Consider the following 19,863-nt stretch of genomic DNA (forward strand, 5'->3'; position numbering starts at 1 on the left):
AAGAAGGACATTACAGACGAGCACTATGGAGGTATTTGGATGTTTTTTGGTGTGTCTTTTTGGACGAAGATAAGTGAGCTCCGTTCACAACCGTCATATGGACAAATACTGCTGCACGGAGCCCCGCTGTAACTCAGAGAAGCCACGGAGGACTCTGAAACTTCTCCCAGCCCTTAGTCCACAGGGGGAGTAAATTTGAATTTTGGGTGAACTATCCCTTTAACATCAGCATTAATGTTTCCAGATGTTTGCTCTTATAATAAAAACCAGTGGTGGAACTGAACGTCTCACATTGATCATTGAACAAAAAAACAAACATTTATTTAATTCAGCTGGAATAAACAGATGTGAAAACATCTGAAGCCGACTCACAGGCTGGTTCCTTTACACACTGTTTTTTTTTTTTTTTTAATCAATAATCAATCAATCGCTGAAATCAACCTGTGATCCACTGATTCCTGTAGAATTTGAGCCAATTAAGCTTGAATCAGTGAATCATCTGGCAACGAGCGGCCGAGCGAGGTAAAGCCAGTGTGTGTGTGTGTGTGAGAGAGAGAGAAAGAGAGGAGAGAGAGAGGAGAGTGGTGGAGCGAGCGAGGCTGTGTGTGTGTGTGTGTGTGTGTGTGTGTGTAACGGGGGAGCGAGCTACAGTCAGACTGTCCTGTGGTTGTTAGTGATGTTCAGTTGGAGCTGAGCAGCTTCACGTCACACACACACACACACACTGATTAATTAACTACTTATTAACTCTCATTGATTCAATTAACACGTAAAGTCCTTTAATTATTTGGATTATTTCACCTGTCCGGCTCAGTGTCACAGGTAAGTTCATTTTTTATAATAATCAGCAGCATCAAACATCTTTGATTATTGATCAGGCGTTGTTTTCTCTCTCTCTGATAAATGTGTTTATTCTTTGTTTTAATGGATTTAATGAGATGAATTAAAAAGCTTCTCTTCATGGTCGTCTTTACGATGAATCCATCGTTTCCTCCTGACTTCACAGAAATTCAACCCTGCGCTCCGACCACCGCAATTAACTCAGTGTTTAGTTAGAATTAAAAAAACATACATTAAAAGTGTGATATTCACATTTACACCTGTTTATGGATCTGATGATAAAACAGGTCGAAGGAGGAAACTAAATATCAGAAACAGAAGAAAAAGGAAAATCATATCAAACTAAAAAGCTTAAATACAAATTAAGGTTTAATTAATTGTTATAATTCATTTTATTACAATATTTATAATTATTAAATTCTAAATGATGTGAGGAGATGTGAGGCACAGTGAGGTTTAAACACACTGCTGCTGCTCTGATGTCGCTGCTGTTCCTACATGTAATTATTACTATTATTATTATCACATATTTAATATAATTTAATATGAATATTTTCAACCTTAAATATTAATTTAATAAAATGAATTAAAAGCAGGAGACGAGTGAATGATGGGACTGAGGTGAAGAGTTTGTTTCTGGGAATCATTCATGACATAAATAAATGAACATTTATTTTTTAATTTGATATATTTGGGCATAATATTTAATATGAGGTTGTTTTATTTTAGCTGTAAATTGAATTTAAAGAGAAAATGAAAGTTGCTGTTCTGATGCAGCAGTTAAAACCTCAGACACGGACGCAGCGACATGGAGGATAAATGGTTTCTACGTTTTACCGCCGTCTGTAGATTCTCCACTTCCTGTCAGACTGAGATTCAACTGTAAAGTTTCTATTATCAACATTTAATGAGCTCATTTATTTAAATTAAAAAGTTTAGATTGATCTTAACACTAATAACAGGAACAAATCTGACATAAATGAGTTATAATTGAACCTTGAAGCAGAACCAGAGTCTCAGTTTGTCCAGGTGACCTCAGGTGTGTGTGTGTCTGCAGATGAAGGTGGAGGGTTTCCAGGACGACGTGGAGTCTGGTTCTGTGTCTGCAGCGGACCGGGCCGGAGGCGGAGGGACCGTGGTGGCTGCGGTCCACCACCGTGGCGGCGGTGGAGGCGGGGCGACGGTGGCGGCGTGCAGCCCCAGCTCGGCAGAGCGCTGCATGTCGCGGCTGCTGAGCGCGGTGGAGAGCGAGCTGCAGGCCGGGCGGGAGAAGGGCGACCCGACGGAGCGGGAGCTCAGGGTGACGCTGGAGGACGCCGAGCTGTGGAGGAAGTTCCAGCACATCACCAACGAGATGATCGTCACCAAGAACGGACGGTAACCACGGCAACGGTTCCCTTAACGACCGCGTTGAGCTGCTGCTGCTGCTGAGTTACTGAGGTCAAACCAAAACAACAAAAGTTGAACTGAAGTTATGAGCTGTTTTTAAACTTTTTCATGCCTCCACTAAGCAGGAAAATATGAAATATTGATTTTGAACGATGTTTTCTTAACTTTTTTAACTCAAAAACACATTTTAACAAAATATAAATGACAAACAACGAACTCAGATATAATAAATACAGTTCAGATTTCAGTTACGACCCGTTCTGTTCAATAAATCAAACACTACACACTGGATCCTTTAAAGCTGCAGCAGCCCCGGTTGGTTTTTACTCACAGATGATCGTCAGCAGCAGCAGCAGCAGGTGAATCATCTGCGTCTTGTCTGCAGCTTCCACGGTCGACACAGGTCAAACAGACGTTCCTCTGTGAACATTAACAGTCTCTTAGTTTCCTTAAAATCCACCCACAGTCCCGTTCACTTCTGGTCCTGAGTGTGTGACAGATTAAAGCAGCTGCTCACGTTGCCAACACACTAACAACAACTTCATAGACTTTGTGCCAAATATAAAAGTCTGATTAAACAACAACAACAACAACAACCTGTGTGTATAATATAAATAAATCAAACTAAATGTATTTGTGAATGCTCTGGTGAAGCTTCACCTGCCTCACGGTCATCAGCATCATCAGGTGGAGAGCTGCTCGCTTTCAGGTCCTCCATCTGTCTCTCCTTTGTCTCCTTCTGTTGGACAGTTCCTACAGAAATAAAAAATATATATACATGAAAATGTAGAATCACAAACTAATAGTTGATTTTTTTTCTAATTAAACTTTTACTATTATAATCATCATCCTGAATAGTTCAGTCATTTTATGGCCACATCATTTACATACAATAAAGTTCCAGCCGATATGAAATGTGTCTTTTAAAGCCCTGCACTTTAATTTCTATGTAAGTTAATTATACTCCTGTACTTGGCCAGGTGACTGTCAGCTTTAGGCACATTTATATTGTATTTTATACTCCTGTACTTTCCTGTCAGGTGATTATCAGCCGACCCACAGGGGAAAATTGTCTTTTTTATTCTACTGTCTCAATTTATCGTATTTATTTACCTAATTGTTTTATTCTAGGTTTTATTGTCCTAAATGTTCTGCTGAGCTCTTGCAAATCGTTTTCCAATGCGGTTTCTCTTCTGCAAATGGAAAATAAATCTGACCTACTGAACAAAACCGACAAAAACTACAAAACAAACCTGATCTACAGTCGATCCACTGCCTTGATTTGTCCAAAAGTGACTGAAACTGAAATAAGACCCATTGTTTTTACTGCTGCTAACTAAACTAGCTGTAACCAGTGTGTAAAAGTGGTTATTAATTTTACTTGTTTGCGTTTTATAACAAAAATAATACATATATACATATAATGATTTATTTATTTCTTTTTCTTTTCTTTTCTTTACTTTTTAGGGTTTAAAATAATAAAACTGTCAGTCTACGTGCTACATGTAGTAACACATAAACACAGTAAACACAGGCAGTTAAGCTAACGGCTAACGAAGAAACGTAACGTTACACAGTAACAGGAACTAAAAACCTGCTCCACAAACATTTCAACCACCAAACACCGTCACGAAACATTAAACATTTTTGTCTGGAGATTATTATTAATGTAAATGTGTAAATAAAACATAAAATACTAAAATATTTTGACCCACATTATCACGAAATTTAATTTCACGGACTTACCGCGAGACCAGCAGAGACGCCAGACCAGAGCGATAGATATCTATCGCTCTGCGCCAGACTGCGTCAGCGTCAGACACACGGGGTCTCTCCGAGAAGTCTGCAGGGGGTTCGTCGAGTTCATGTACAGTGAAGAAAATAAGGAATTTCAACGCTTTACTACCGGTAATTAGTTACAATTAAACAGCAAAAGACTGCTGTTTCGAGACTGCTACGTTAATAACTACATTAATAAAATCATATGATAACAGGTAGGCCTACGTTCGTAACTGTACATTAAATTCAGCAACCCAGTTACACCAAACCTGCACCAAACCAGAGCCAGTCTTCTCTGACCAAACTCTGAATTTCAATTAACTTTATTAACACGGTGACAATGTTTTACCAGTTATGACCTTATGACCTGTTTAAAAAACAGATTTTATTGTGACATTTTTTAAAATCTCTTTTTAAGAAATTCTTTTCTTAGATTGACATATTAAAACATTATTACTGATTTAGTGAGGGAGATAAAAAATAACCCTGTTGTTGTGCAACTAAATTTGAACTTTCATCCTGTTTTAGACCTTTTAAGTCTTGTATTGTCTGTAACAACATCTATGTCACGTCTGTCCGTCCTGGGTGAGGGATCCCTCCTCTGTTGCTCACCCTGAGGTTTCTCCGATTTTTCCCTGTTAAAAGGGTTTTCCATGGAGTTTTTCCTCAGTTGTTACGATGCCATGTAAAGCCCTTTGAGACAAACTGTTTGTAAAAACGGGCTATACAAATAAAATTGCCTTGCCTTGCCTATTATGGTAAATAAATATACAGTATAGTTGAAATCAGTACAGCAGAAAACAATGAATATATTAATATTAAAATTAGTTGAATAATGAGAATTTATACATTTTGTTGGTGTCCTGTCTGGTGGAATTCGAGATCGTGACCTCAGTGTCTCGTGTTTGTTGTTAATGTTGTTGGTGTGTGAGCATTGTGGAGGAGGAAGTGTGTGTGTGTGTGTGTGTGTGTGTGTGTGTGTGTGTGTGTGTGTGTGTGTGTGTTTGATCCTATTAACCAGGGTTATTCATTAGTGTGGATACCAGGCATCAGCGTCGCCCTTTGTGTGTGTGTGTGTGTGTGTTGTTGTTTTGTGCAGCTGACCAGTCGCCCTGCCGTGGGCACACACTCCATTCACACCTGCAGGAGCCACTTCACTTCAGCTGCTGTGAGTGAGGCAGAGCCGCGCTGGTCTGAACCAGGAGGAGGTGGAAACGATGATGTTCAGATTGATTTTAAATCAGTTATTGATCTTCTCCTCCTTCTTCTCCTCCTCCTCCTCCTCTGTCAGTCGTATGTTCCCGGTGCTGAAGGTCAGCGTCTCCGGCCTCGACCCCAGCTCCATGTACTCCTTCCTGCTGGACTTCGTGCCGGCCGACGGCTGCCGCTGGAAGTTCGTGAATGGGGAGTGGGTGGCGGCCGGGAGGGCAGAGGGCCGCGGCGAGGGGCGGAGCCACGGGGGCATCTACATCCACCCAGACTCACCCAACTTCGGTGCTCACTGGATGAAGGCCGCCGTGACCTTCAACAAGGTCAAACTCACCAACAAGGTCAACGGAGGAGGACAGGTACACACCTCAGTTACAAGAGTCCAGATAAAACTTTATTAGTCACTAATTTGATCAACAATTGACCAGTGGAATGTCTTTCTTTCTTTCTTTCTTTCTTTCTTTCTTTCTTTCCTTCTCTTTTCCTCCTCTAACTCTTCTTTATCGTCTTCTTCCGTCCATTATCCTCCTCTTCATATCAAGAGCGTCTCTTCCTTGTTTCCTCTTTTCTCTCTCTCTCTCTCTCTCCCTCCATCCCTGTATTGCACTGGAGTGGGCGAGAGACTACCACCTCTAATTAGCCACTTCAGTCCCTCTCCTCACTCACTTCACCTGCTCGCCCCCTCGTAACCACGGGAACGGGATAAACAGCTCTTAATTGGCGGGCAGCAGTTTAATGCACTTCCTGTTGAGAGCCATTCGCCACTCAGAGAGGCCTTCAACACACACACAAACACAAACACACACACACACACACACACACACACACACACACACACACACACATGTGCAGCACTACAAAATTGGCAATAATGTTGTTTATATTTACCCCATTATCCCTGTCCAAATATGACACACACACACACACACACACACACACACACTGGGCAGTAATGCAGACTTGGAACAGAGAGCTCGGCCATAATGAAATAATTGCTCAGCTTATTTGTACATTATGGTAATTATGTTTTTTACTGGTAAATTAATTTACCCATCATGCTTCAGATGGACGAGAGAGAGAGAGAGGTAAACTATATTCAAAAAGAGCCCACACACACTCCAGCTAATGTGGGCCCTGCCAGGGTAAACACACACACACACACACACACACACACACACAGCGGCGGGGTCAGATGTGAAGCCAGCCTCTCAATCTGAATAGAAAACAGTTTGTTTTTGTGTGTCTGCCTGGAGAGCTCTGATTGGTTAATCGGGCCTCGTTAGTGATGGATGGAGAGAGAACACACAGATGGATAAACGAGTGTTTGGGCCAAAAGACAAAGATGGCTCCTCTCCATCATCTCCTGACTGGATGATGATGATGATGATGATGGTGCTTCGTGTTCGTCACAGAGTCACAGCTGCTCAGACTCGCTGACAAACTTTGAGACGTGACGACAGCTCAAAGGACAGGTGGGGACAGGTGAGGACAGGTGGGGACAGGTGGGGACAGGTGAAGACAGGTGGGGACAGGAGGGGACAGGTGGGGACAGGTGGGGACAGGAGGGGACAGGTGGGGACAGGTGGGGACAGGTGGGGACAGGTGAGGACAGGTGGGGACAGATGAGGACAGGTGGGGACAGGTGGGGACAGGTGAGGACAGGTGGGGACAGATGAGGACAGGCGGGGACAGGTGGGGACAGGTGAGGACAGGTGGGGACAGATGAGGACAGGTGGGGACAGGTGAGGACAGGTGGGGACAGGTGAGGACAGGTGAGGACAGGTGGGGACAGGTGAGGAGATCCAAGATCTCTTCTGCAAGACAGACCTGGCCATGAATGACAGCACATAAAGTTTCAACACATTAATTATAGACAGAGAAGAAACAATAACAATTGAATTTTCAAAATTAGTTGAAAGAATTTAAAAGATTAGTCAAACATTCACAGAGTCACAGCTGCTCAGACTCGCTGACAAACTTTGAGACGTGACGACAGCTCAAAGGACAGGTGGGGACAGGTGAGGACAGGTGGGGACAGGTGGGGACAGGTGAAGACAGGTGGGGACAGGAGGGGACAGGTGGGGACAGGTGGGGACAGGAGGGGACAGGTGGGGACAGGTGGGGACAGGTGGGGACAGGTGAGGACAGGTGGGGACAGATGAGGACAGGTGGGGACAGGTGGGGACAGGTGAGGACAGGTGGGGACAGGTGGGGACAGGTGGGGACAGGTGAGGACAGGTGGGGACAGATGAGGACAGGTGGGGACAGGTGGGGACAGGTGAGGACAGGTGGGGACAGATGAGGACAGGCGGGGACAGGTGGGGACAGGTGAGGACAGGTGGGGACAGATGAGGACAGGTGGGGACAGGTGAGGACAGGTGGGGACAGGTGAGGACAGGTGAGGACAGGTGGGGACAGGTGAGGAGATCCAAGATCTCTTCTGCAAGACAGACCTGGCCATGAATGACAGCACATAAAGTTTCAACACATTAATTATAGACAGAGAAGAAACAATAACAATTGAATTTTCAAAATTAGTTGAAAGAATTTAAAAGATTAGTCAAACATTTGCACTCAAATAAAACCTTTGCACTCCTGAAGCCTGGATGTAATGGAATTTATCATGGTCTTGAATACATTCAGAGATACCAGACTTTGGACTTTGAGCTCTGACTGTAAACTGTTCCATGTACTCTGAGCAGAAAATCTAAAAGCTTTCTTCCCCATTTCTGTTCTCACCTTAGGAACAGTAAAATGACAAAAGTCCTGAGAGCGGAGACTGTAGGCTCTATTAGTCAAGATTAAAAAGGGTGATAAATAAGATGGAGTCATCTCAAGAATAGCCTTGAGATGGCCAATTTACTTTACTGTATAAGACACAATGATGAGTTAGAGCTCCACAGTTTGTAATAAACCTAAGAGCACCATGATACACACTATCCAGCATGAGGAGGCATTGAATGGAGGCATTCATGTATACTGTATACAGGTGTAGACAGCTGTATACAGGTGTATACAGGTGTGTTACAGGTGTGTTACAGGTGTGTATACAGGTGTGTATACAGGTGTGTTACAGGTATGAACAGGTGTGACTCCTCCTCTCTCTGCAGATCATGTTGAACTCCCTCCATAAGTACGAGCCTCAGCTCCACATCGTGTGCGTCGGCTCTCGTCATCGTCTCGTCTCCAACGTCTCCTTCAAAGAGACGCAGTTCATCGCCGTGACGGCCTATCAGAACGAAGAGGTGCACACACACACACATGCACGCACAAACACACATGCACACCAACACACACACTAACAGCTGTGTCTCTGTGCAGATCACAGCTCTGAAGATCAAGTACAACCCGTTTGCAAAGGCCTTCCTGGACGCCAAGGAGAGGTATGACGTCATCACCACATGGGGACTAGTTGACCTGGTGGATGAATATATGTTTACGTGATACACACACACGCGCACACTGATAGCGTTTGATTCGTCCTCCCCAGGAACCCGGGAGGGCGGGGTTTGCCGGAGTCATCAGACGGTCGTGTTTCTGGGATTCAACCCTGTGAGTCAATAAAGTTTTGTCATATTTGAACTTCATTTAAATTGACAAGTGTAAAATGAAAATACATGAAGATCAGTGTTTGTGTGTGTGTGTGTCAGGCTGGTCTCTGTGCTCGGCTGGAGGGGGCGGGGCTTTCCCATACAGCAGCAGCATCCCGCTGACGTCGCATCATCACCACGGTTACAAGCACCACGGTTACCCGGGCCGACACACACCTTACCCCACCGCCTACCTGCCGCACCGCTCACACCCCTCAGGTAACTGTGTGTGTGTGTGTGTGTGTGTTAATGAAATACACCAATTAGTGTGAATGCTGAAAGCAGTGAATAGGTCTTTTGTGCCTTCTGCCTTTAAATTGTTGAATGCTGAGCTGCTTGAAGCTGTAGTTAGTACAAGTATAAGTATTTATGTATTTATTGTCCTACTTATTGTACTTTTTATCTTACCTGATCTTAATTTGCACTGTCTCGCCCTTTCCTCCTCACGTGTATGCTCGTGTAAATGAATGTGGTGCAGTGGTCAACTGTAGAAACAGAATTGCCCTATGGGATAAATAAATCTCAATTCTCAACTCAACTCAACTCAACTCAAAAGCCCCAAAAAATATACTTTAAAAAAAGAAGAAATATTATGATTATTCTCCATTCTTCCAACGGTTTTTTGCGGTCCATCTCCTCCTTTAGTCAGGTGGTTCGGGTTCAAGCTGGCTGAGTAGTTAGAACCTGCGTTTACTAATAATGAGGTCATGGGTTCAACTTCTATATCAGTCCCCCAGTTGCTCTTTTTGTCTATTTCTTATTCAACAATGGCGTTCAGCTTTCAGCATTCACATGTATTTCCTTTTAGAAATACATTTTCTACTTATTATTATTCTCTGCTCTTCTGCTGTTTTTTTTGCAGTCTACTTCCTCCTTCATTCTCTTCTCATAATGAGACGTCATCATACTTATGTCTCTCTCTCTCTTCACCTCTTTGTCTTTCTGTTGGTTTGTGTTAATATGCTTCTTGTTCTCAGGTTGAAAAGCTTTCACACACATTTCCTTTTAGAAATGTTTTTTCTTGTGTACTTCTTTATCACTCAACATCTGGCCTGATGTGCGTCCTGCTGCAGGTGTCCAGGTGTTGTCTGATGGATGGAGTGGCTCCTCCCCTCGCCCTCCCTCCTCCTCCTCCTCCGGCCCCCTCCCCTTGACGACCAGCGTCCCGCCATCACAGCCGCCCCCCCCTCCTCACAACTCCAGGTGAGGCCCCGCCCCCACTGCCTTATATGGTAAATATGTAAACACCCTAATATAACGCCTGTCTGTGTCTGTGTCTGTGTCTCTGTGTCCAGTCAGTATCCCTGTCTGTGGACGGTCGGCTGCAGCGAGCTAAGCCCCTCCCACTCGCCGTGCACCGCTCTCCACGGGCCAATCAGCAGCGAGAGCCTCATGCAGCCTCCCAATCACGGTCGAGTAGGCGGCGTCTCCTGGCCACCTGGTCCCACCCACTCCTTCTGAGGAGGCACCTGATTGGCCGACAGGTTCATACTGGTTGCTACATGACCACCACACTTTAAAACCCCAGTGTGGCCCCGGTAACGACTGAGGGCCGTCAGGTTCTACTGGTGGCTCCCAGTAACGACCTGTGGCTTCTTGACCAGACTGGAAACCAGTGGCAGGTGGATGCATGAGTGTAAATAATGTGTCATCATCGTTGAGTTCCTCCAGTCTGACTCTTGAGTCTGCATCAAGAAGAATCACTGGTCCTCCCTCCTCCATGCTGTTATTGTTGGTCTTATGTCGCCCTCTGGTGTTTATTATCCTGCAGAAAGAGTCTATATTCTGTCTTTGGTTACATGTGAATATATCTGTACAGTCCATCATCTGTGTTTCAGATAAACATATTGATATTTGATTGATATTGAAAAAAAACAAAACATAAAGAAACATTTCCTGTCCAGTTATGTCGGTTGTTTTTGTTCAGCTGCTGCATTTTTCTACCAGAAAACAAAACATTTAAAAAAAAAAGAGAGAAAAATGCATTGGATTAAAATCTACATGTTCATGTTGTTGAGTCTGTTCCCGTGGAAATAATGAATTCTTCTCGTCCTTGTTGTGGTTTGTCCCTGCATGAAGTTTACAGCATGACTGAGACAGAGAGACTGTAACTCTGCTCTGTGTCAATAAAGGTTTATTGAAAGGAGGAAGGTTTGCCTGTTGTGTTTTTATTTCCTCACCAAGAAGGAAGGAAACACACACAGAAATGCTCCAGTCACTGTCTTCACATAGAGATTATGATCAAATACACATTTCACATGTCATAGTGTGTAAAAATTGCACACACAAAGTAGTGTAAATTGTATTTTGCACATGTCTGTATTTGTTTTTGTGTATTTCTGTGATGGTAGTCAGAACACATTTTGAAATAAAAATGAAATATAATTATTACATGCTAAAATCACAGTTGTAAGAATATATATATAACACTTTAACATGTCTTCTTCCAGAATAGTGGAAAGAAATGGTAGAAAATCCACATTAGGGTTTTTATTTTACTTCATTTTGTCTCTTTCGTTGTAGATTTCTCCTAAAGTTGGTCTGACCCATGCCATGTCAGGTATCATTGTAAAGCTCTGTCTCCTGAACAATGATGTGGCTCCAAAAATAGTCATTTCTTTTGTATCAACAACAAATTGTAAAAGTACTCTGAGAGCTAGAAATCAGCAGTTTGATCCCTTTCTATATTCTGAATCAATATTGGAAAACGTTTCTCTTGTTGCGTAGCTCCGCCTCTCAACTTGGTATTATGAAAACTCCAGACTCCTCCTCGGGCATCACATCCTCTGTCTCTCCAAACAGACAATCAAACCAAGTGACAAACTGAGGTGTAAACAAAGCAAAAGAAAACAAATATGAAAGGTCCTGGAAGTGTAATGAGAGTGTTTTTACCAAGGTGGACTCTGCTGCTGCTGCTGCTGCTGCTGCTGCTGCTGCTGCCGATCTGTTCAGGCAGAGTAATACGTGAGTTTGGTCATAATGGTAGTTAGAGTTCATGTTAGTTAATGTCAGTAAGTGTTAGTTATGGTTAATGTAAGTTAATGTTAATGTAAGTTAGAGTTATTGTTAGTTAATGTAAATGTTTATAGGTGTTAATGTCAGAGTTAATATTAGTTAGAGTCGGGGTTGGGTGTCTGTGTGAGTCTGTTGATAAGTGTTAGTCATTGTGTGTGTGTGTGTGTGTGTGTGTGTGTGTGTGTGGTTCCATCACTTTGCTTTGTCTCTTGTTTTGTCCACAAACCAAAGAGAGACTCCGTTTATTGTCATAAAGGAACAAAGAAACAAGAAATATTCACATTGAAGAAGCTGAAATCAGAGAATTTTGACTTTTTTTCTGAAAAAAACTACTCAAACTGATTGTTGGATTATCAGCATAGTTGACAATTAATTTAATAATCGATTATTGTTTAATTTAATCGATTAGCCTAATTGTTGCAGATTTAAAACGTACACTTGCAAAATGTAAATGATATGGCAGTTTTCTGGTTGTCGAAGTGACCTGAAGCTTTACATTCCCTGGTTTTCTGTTAAATCTCATTTCTTCAGGCGACTACTGCCAGGTGAATCCCTGCTACAACGGAGGAACATGTATGCCGTCACCAGGAGAAGATACCTTCTACTGCATCTGTGCACAGGGCTTTGGTGGAGACACCTGTTGGAGCTTGTTGAGAGATTACTAACCCTGCAGTCAGCGGCCCTGACTCCTCAGGGAGAAAGAATTTCACTACAAGCTGTATATGTGACAAATAAAGTACCTTGATCTTTACCTAACTATTCATTTTTTGTGTTGATTATTTGAAAGTTCTCAGGGAAATGACTATTCAGGACATACGTCAGATCCCTCTTCCTCCTGTGATAAGGGAGTGAGAACATCTGTTTTCTTTTTGTCTTTGGTGGAAGGAGTTTTCAACCACTGAATTACATTTATTTATTTTGATCATTGTTTGAAGTTAGAAGTTAAAATTACAGTAAACTGTAAACTAGACAACGATGCAGTCAGAGACAGAGTGGCAGAGATCCAGTGAATTGCTCAAACACTTGCTGATGATGTAAGTTAGGACAGGTTGGTTTCTGTAAATATTTGTTTTGATTTTGATGATAAGCTGCATGTTTTGTAGTTTTGTTTGTTGAACAATGTTTTATACTGAAAATAAAGTATTTGTGTTCAAATTAAATTACCGTTCTACTTGTGTCCTTCGTGCGATTAGATAAAAGGCCTCTTCAAACCAAGCTCCCCTGCCTGTAGTGGCCATGGACCTATACATCCATGGTAGTGAGTCAGGAACAATAAACAGGAAATATCTGGAACAGCCTATTGGGAAAGAGTGAAGTACACCACCCACACACACACACACGCACGCACGCACGCACGCACGCACGCACACACACACACACACACACACACACACACACACACACACACACACACACACACACACACACACACACACACACACATAGTGTTGAGTAGCCAACTTACATGGTCAAAGTACAAGAGTGAAATTCTATTGCCCTCTTTCTTTAGAATATGTAAAAGCCAACGAGTCTAGTAGCCTAAACACCATGATCAACCCACTATACTACTACTTGTTAGGGCCACTGTGCCTCGCCCTCGACCAACTGATTCCTCTTTTAATCCATCTCTTTCCGCCACAACATATAAAACCAACACTCATCCTATTTATAAATTACAAAAGAAGGCTAGTGGCAGGTGGATGCATGAGTGTAAATAATGTGTCATCGTTGAGTTCCTCCAGTCTGACTCTTGAGTCTGCATCAAGAAGAATCACTGGTCCTCCCTCCTCCATGCTGTTATTGTCGGTCTTATGTCGCCCTCTGGTGTTTATTATCCTGCAGAAAGAGTCTATATTCTGTCTTTGGTTACATGTGAATACATGTGTACAGTCCATCATCTGTGTTTGAGATAATACATACATACATATTGATATTTTATTTATATTTATTTTTATTTTTATTATTAAATAGATAAAATCATAGTTTTAACACAAAAATTGCAAGAATATACATAATACTTTCGATTGTAATTGTTAAATGAACTGTTTTTAGATGTTTTACAAACATATTTCCGTCTGTTCTTACAGTCTATTATGGTTCTTGTATTTTATGACTTTTATTTTGAAATCAACACGCGATTCCGAAAGACTACCGGAAGTTGACCTTCGTCACCCGGACGTTCTCGAAAGCTCGTGCAGCGGTGGAAAACTCCGTGTTTACAAGTGAAAGAAGTGAGAAAACACGGATATTTACTGGATTAAACCTTCGTTTTACAGGTTTGTGGTGATTTATAATAATGTTTGCATCTATACGAGTGTGTTCGAAGCCGGAAACCAAAGACTTTAGCACTGAATTTCACCCAGGAGCGAATGAATTGGGAAGCTAACGAGGTAGCATAGCTGAGGCTAACGACAATAATAAAGTGACGGTTTGTGTTTAATTTCGATGTTTAAAACTAAAATGAACTGTTTCTGCTTCCTTCTCTTATTTAATTTTATAAACTGGGTTTATATGATTTTTTTCTGGTTGAAACGAGACGTTTAAGGTGAGACACTACAGGTGAATAGGGTAAAAAATTAAACTACGTAACAGATATCACCATAAAACTGCCCAAGTTTATCACTGACATTAAAACAGTTATTTTTTGTATTAAAAGTCTTGTCAAATTTTATGTTTAAATATGTAAATGAAGCAATATCTAATGAAATATCCGCTAATTTGCGCACGGATAAAGTTACTTTCAAAATGAGAAAATACTGTCAAATACTGTCACCAGCCCTAAAAAATCTACTTTCTCCATGTTTTTAGGAATAAAATGTTGTATAAATCAGGCTATGAATGATATATCAACAATACCCTCTGTAAAAACCTTCAATTTATTTAATAGAATTCATCAGTTAATGTTTTAAATAAACAATTATGATTTTATTTTAATTTGAAAGGAAGAGAGGAAGAGAAAAATACTGAAAACAACTCGGTACCTGTTTATTTTTCAGGTGCAGCTGCTGAATCAGCAGGAAGTCATGGCTCACATCACCATCAACCAGTACCTGCAACAGGTAACGTCTGAACCCCCCCCACACACACACCTGTACAGGTAACAGGCTGAGTCAGCTCATCCCTCTAAGTCTTCCTTGGTGTTCTCCTCCTTCCTGCAGGTTTACGAGGCCATCGACAACCACGAGGGTTCGTTCTGCGCCGAGCTGCTCTCCTTCAAACACCCTCACGTCGCCAACCCTCGGCTCCAGGTGAGGCCACGCCCACTCTGGGACGCATGCCCACAGTTGCTAGGACACGGTCTCTCACCTGTCTCTCTGTGTGTGTGTTTCAGCTCGCCAGTCCAGAAGACAAGTGTCAGCAGGTTCTGGAGCCGCCGTACGATGAGATGGTCGCTGCTCACCTCAGGTAGTAGGACGGACCGACGGATAATCTATCTATCTATCTATCTATCTATCTATCTATCTATCTATCTATCTATCTATCTATCTATCTATCTACTATTAACCATAGCATCCTGTTACAGGTGTACCTACGCGGTGTCCAATCACGACTTTGTTGAAGCCTACAAGTTCCAGACGCTCGTCGTTCAATATCCTTCACAATATAAACACACACTCACACTTTCATACACACATGACATCATCAATCAGCAGCCAATAATCGATCAGTGCTTCTACCTTGACCGGTCACATCCTTCCTGAGGGCCTTCCAGTCCCACAAAGAGGAGAACTGGTGAGTCAGAGTTTTGCAGGTGGTAAAGCTGAGATGAACACGCCGTGGTCAGTTAACGCAGCACTGTTAATCTCTGCTGGTTTCTGCTCTCAGGGCTCTGCCTGTGATGTTCGCTGTCACTCTGGATCTCAGGATATTCGCCAACAACGTGAGAAACTTCCTGTCCAAACTTTCAGCAACGGAGAGAAAAAATCAAACATTATACTGGATCTGTGTGTGTGTGTGTGTGTGTGTGTGTGTGTGTGTGTGTGTGTGTGTGTGTGTGTGTGTGTGTGTGTGTGTGTGTGTGTGTGTGTGTGTGTGTGTGTGTGTTTGTTCACAGGCGGAGCAGCAGCTGCAGAAGAAGGGTAAAGGTCAACCTGGTGAGATGTTGGAGAAAGCAGCGGAGCAGCTGATGAGCTGCTTCAGAGTGTGTGCCAGCGACAAGTCAGTACCACACACACACACACACACACACACACACACACATACACACAAACACACACACACACGCTGTGGTCCTGGTGAGTGACGGTTCTGTGTGTTGCAGTCGTGCAGGAATCGAGGACTCAAAGAAGTGGGGGATGATGTTCCTGAGCAACCAGCTCTTCAAGATCTACTTCAAGGTCTGAAACCGACCGATCAATTAATATTCTTCACATGACTGTTACTCTATGAATGAATCCCTGATCCATTATTGTGTGTGTGTGTGTGTGTGTGTGTGTGTGTGCGCGCGCGCTACAGATCAACAAGCTGCACCTGTGTAAACCTCTGATCAGAGCCATCGACAGCTCCAACCTGAAGAACGACTACAGTCCAGCTCAGAAAGTCACCTACAAATACTACGTTGGCCGCAAAGCCATGTTCGACAGCGACTTCAAACCAGGTGCAGCTGCAGTAACACAACTAGGGCTGACCCGATTATCATATTTTGATAATCGAAGCTTCGCGGACATAAAATCGATTTTAATCGAAGCTTCGACGGCCGGAGGGGTGTGCGATCGGGGGGCGGGGGGGTTGCGGCGGCGGTGCGCGATCATAGCGGAAATAATGAAAGTAATGGCAAACAAACACTGCATATCTCCTAAATCAGGCAGGTTTCCAGGATGCCAAGTAGCCTATTCATTGTAATTTAACAATTGCCGATGAGAACCGGTGTCAAAAAGGAAAAAAGGAAGAAAAAAAAAACAATCGATCATGGACTTCATGATCGATTTTCCATGGCAACGAACGAAGCTTCGAAGCTTCGATTTTTTTGGGTCAGCCCTAAACACAACTACTACACACAGTGTTACTGCAGTACTACACTGTACTGGTACTGTAATTAAACTCTGTGTGTGTGCAGCGGAGGAGTTCCTGTCGTACGCCTTCGACCACTGTCATCGCTCCAGTCAGAAGAACAAGAGGATGATTCTCATCTACCTGCTGCCGGTCAAGATGCTGCTGGTCAGAGGCTGCACCACTAACACCACCAACACCAGTTCACTGTAGTGTTGTTGTCAAACTGTCATTTTAGTTTTTACTAGTTTTACTCACGTTCATGCTCTTATTTTAGTCAGAATAACCCATGACTGTTTTCCTCTAGTTTTAGTCAATGATTTAAATATATTTCTAGTGATGTAACTCTATTTAACCCAGTCAATATAATATAATTACCTAGTCTAGTATAGATAAAACCCAATGTTTCTTTCAGTCAAACCCATTTCACAATTCAAACATGGTTATCTTATTATAATATTATTGTTACCTTATAGACTCAATAATACATCCATCCCAGAATGGAAGATGCTCCTCAACATATTTATTTTCAGTTCCCACACACTATATGTAGCAGATATATTAGAAAAACCCACTTTACACTCTCTTTACTCTCTCTCTCTCTCTCTCTCTCTCTCTCTCTCTCTCTCTCTCTCTCTCTCTCTCTCTCTCTCTCTCTCTCTCTCCTACAAACAAATACACACATGCTATTTAGTCATAATTTTCGTTGACGAAAGCAACACTATTTCACATTACACCACTTTACTTCACCACCTTACGTCCTCTAACTCAAGTGGCCCCAGGTCAGAGTTTTTTCCTCTCAAGCAGCTCAGATCGGATCTGGAGCATGAATGTGTAAACGATTCAGGCCTCGTCATGTTGAAATAAATCAGATACAAATCAAGGATCTTTCCTGGTAATGCAAGTCGCACGTTCTTTGTTTTCATACAACATTCATTTCTAAGCGGATCGAGGGAAAGCGAGGGAGTTTGAAAGAGAGAGAAATACCAGATTTTAGACATCAAAGAGAGGAGAAACAACTTGCATCTACACTTGTATGTCCAAGAGGCTTTGTCAAAATCTCCTTTTGTCTTTAGAAAAGTTCACCATCTCATTTCCTCTTCCGGTCGTTTCACACAAGCAAAGCAGGTGTAAATGCAGGAATCGGATGATAAAAATCAGATATAGGCAACAAATCAGAGTCGGGCATCGCGGCCTGTGGAGTAAAGACAGACTCAGACGCTCCCAGTTCTCCCAGTTCTCCCAGTCTGACTCTGGTTCCTGGTCTCTGTTTCAGGGCCACATGCCGACTCACCAGCTGCTGAGGAAATACGACCTGATGCAGTTCACCGACGTCACCAAGGCCGTCAGGTGAGTGAGTGGACGCACTGAGACAGGAAGTGATGTCATCGCCGCCCTGTGGCCATGTGACCTGACAGCTGGTGTGTGTGTGTGTGTGTGTGTGTGTGTGTGTGTGTGTGTGTGTGTGTGTGTGTGTGTGTGTGTGTGTGTGTGTGTGTGTGTGTGTGTGTGTGTGTGTGTGTGTGTGTGTGTGTGTGTGTGTGTGTGTGTGTGTGTGTGTGTGTGTGTGTGTGTGTGTGTGTGTGTGTGTGTGTGTCTGATTGACAGCGAGGGGAACCTGCTGCTGCTCAACGAAGCTCTGTCCAAACACGAGACTTTCTTCATCCGCTGCGGCATCTTCCTCATCCTGGAGAAGCTGAAGATCATCACCTACAGGAACCTCTTCAAGAAAGTGTGAGTGTCTTTGTGTGTGTTAAGTAAAAAGGCAAAAAAAAAGACAGCCAAAAAAGAAATAAAAAGACACACAAAGGAAAAAAAAAAGCCGGCACAAGGAAAAACATTTACAGGTGCATCTCAATCAATCAGAATATCATGGAAGAGTGTATTTATGTCAGTAATTCAATTCAAAAAGTGAAACTAATGCATGATATAGATCAATTACATGCAGAAATGTTAATTTAATTTATTTTAATTGTAAATGTTATGGCTTACATTTTCCTGTGCCTCCTGTGTGCAGGTATCTGCTGCTGAGGACCCACCAGCTGCCTCTGGACGCCTTCCTGGTGGCTCTGAGGATGATGCAGGTGGACGACGTGGACATCGACGAGGTGCAGTGTATCCTGGCCAACCTCATCTACATGGTGAGAGGACGGACACACACACACACACACACACACACACACACACACACACACACACACACACACACACACACACACACACACACACACACACACACACACACACACACAGTTTGCTGCATCAGTTTGTGAAGGTCTGGAGAAGCTCTTTGCTTTTCCCATCATGAGACGCCTCTTGACCCTCGTGACACCTTGGTGATGAGAAACCTTTTTATCGGCGTCAGTTTGGACTAAAGCAGCTGATATTACTTTGCACTGACAGGAGACAGGATGACTTTCTAAACACTGACAGACTCCAGCTGCTTCTTTACCTTTTTGCAACTCCTCCTTTTCTTCATGTGTTCAATACTTATTCCCTGTGTCCTTTCACTTTATTACACATTACTTTATTTATGGACATAAATGTTTGGATTTCTTTGTATGTGTGCATTAGTTGGGTTGTTGCCGACATCTGGTGAAAATTTCATGTCAATAGCTCTGATAGAAATATGTTTTCTGAGAAAAATGTTGACGCATTCAATACTTATTTTCCCCACTGTGTCTGCATGCGCTAAACATGGACAGCAGGAAGAGTAGCTGTTGCCTTAGTAACAGCTACATCCAATAAACAAATAAACACACACACACACACACACACACACTGAACCTCTTCTTGTTTCCTGTCAGGGTCACATCAAAGGCTACATCTCCCATCAGCACCAGAAGCTCGTCGTCAGTAAACAGAACCCGTTCCCTCCGCTCTCCTCCGTCTCCTAGACTACATTACCCACAATCCCTCACTTCCATTCAATTCACACTTTTTCCTTTTTTTTGTACTGTTAATAAGACATGTTGAATAAAAGAAAATGCTGTTTGTAATGTTGTTATCTGATTGGATTATTGAACCTGTGATCAGTTATTGACAGTGATGT

The 19,863-nt window shown here is 42.7% G+C and overlaps 3 protein-coding genes and 1 long non-coding RNA gene across 4 annotated transcripts in view; 3 read left to right on the top strand and 1 right to left on the bottom strand.

The window, feature by feature from the left end:
- LOC310997657 (NLR family CARD domain-containing protein 3-like) overlaps positions 1–19,863 on the bottom strand; it is a gene marked incomplete at its 5' end in the record, with an annotated part of 366,988 nt that overhangs the window by 34,283 nt on the left and 312,842 nt on the right. The gene's annotated exons all lie outside the window — the stretch shown is intronic.
- Positions 1,898–10,268, top strand: LOC310997368 (T-box transcription factor TBX19-like; the record flags this gene model as incomplete). Its single annotated transcript, XM_083987043.1, has 8 exons — positions 1,898–2,217; positions 5,300–5,576; positions 8,328–8,462; positions 8,539–8,600; positions 8,708–8,769; positions 8,868–9,050; positions 9,881–10,010; positions 10,103–10,268. 8 exons carry the CDS (start codon positions 1,898–1,900, stop codon positions 10,266–10,268), a joined length of 1,335 nt encoding a protein of 444 aa, XP_083843169.1.
- Positions 11,613–12,578, top strand: LOC311001111. Its single transcript, XR_014596138.1, has 2 exons — positions 11,613–11,771; positions 12,354–12,578. It is a non-coding gene; the product is annotated as an uncharacterized lncRNA (long non-coding RNA).
- Positions 13,982–19,756, top strand: pcid2 (PCI domain containing 2). Its single transcript, XM_083991701.1, has 15 exons — positions 13,982–14,098; positions 14,819–14,881; positions 14,981–15,070; positions 15,154–15,227; positions 15,346–15,411; positions 15,513–15,554; positions 15,648–15,702; positions 15,877–15,980; positions 16,084–16,159; positions 16,278–16,419; positions 16,879–16,979; positions 18,088–18,161; positions 18,420–18,545; positions 18,829–18,952; positions 19,619–19,756. Exons 2-15 carry the CDS (start codon positions 14,846–14,848, stop codon positions 19,706–19,708), a joined length of 1,200 nt encoding a protein of 399 aa, XP_083847827.1. The 5' UTR covers positions 13,982–14,098; positions 14,819–14,845; the 3' UTR covers positions 19,709–19,756.

The sequence above is a fragment of the Trachurus trachurus genome (assembly GCF_905171665.1).
Source record: "Trachurus trachurus genome assembly, chromosome: 2".
In the NCBI taxonomy this organism is placed as follows: Eukaryota; Metazoa; Chordata; class Actinopteri; order Carangiformes; family Carangidae; genus Trachurus; species Trachurus trachurus.

What these genes read in the sequence shown, in the direction of transcription:
- pcid2 (XM_083991701.1), top strand. Translation starts at nt 14,846, where the DNA reads ATGGCTCACATCACCATCAACCAGTACCTGCAACAG. An exon ending in CGACAGCGACTTCAAACCAG is followed by an intron (nt 16,420 to 16,878) that starts GTGCAGCTGCAG and finishes GTGTGTGTGCAG; the next exon opens with CGGAGGAGTTCCTGTCGTAC. An exon ending in AGGAACCTCTTCAAGAAAGT is followed by an intron (nt 18,546 to 18,828) that starts GTGAGTGTCTTT and finishes TCCTGTGTGCAG; the next exon opens with GTATCTGCTGCTGAGGACCC.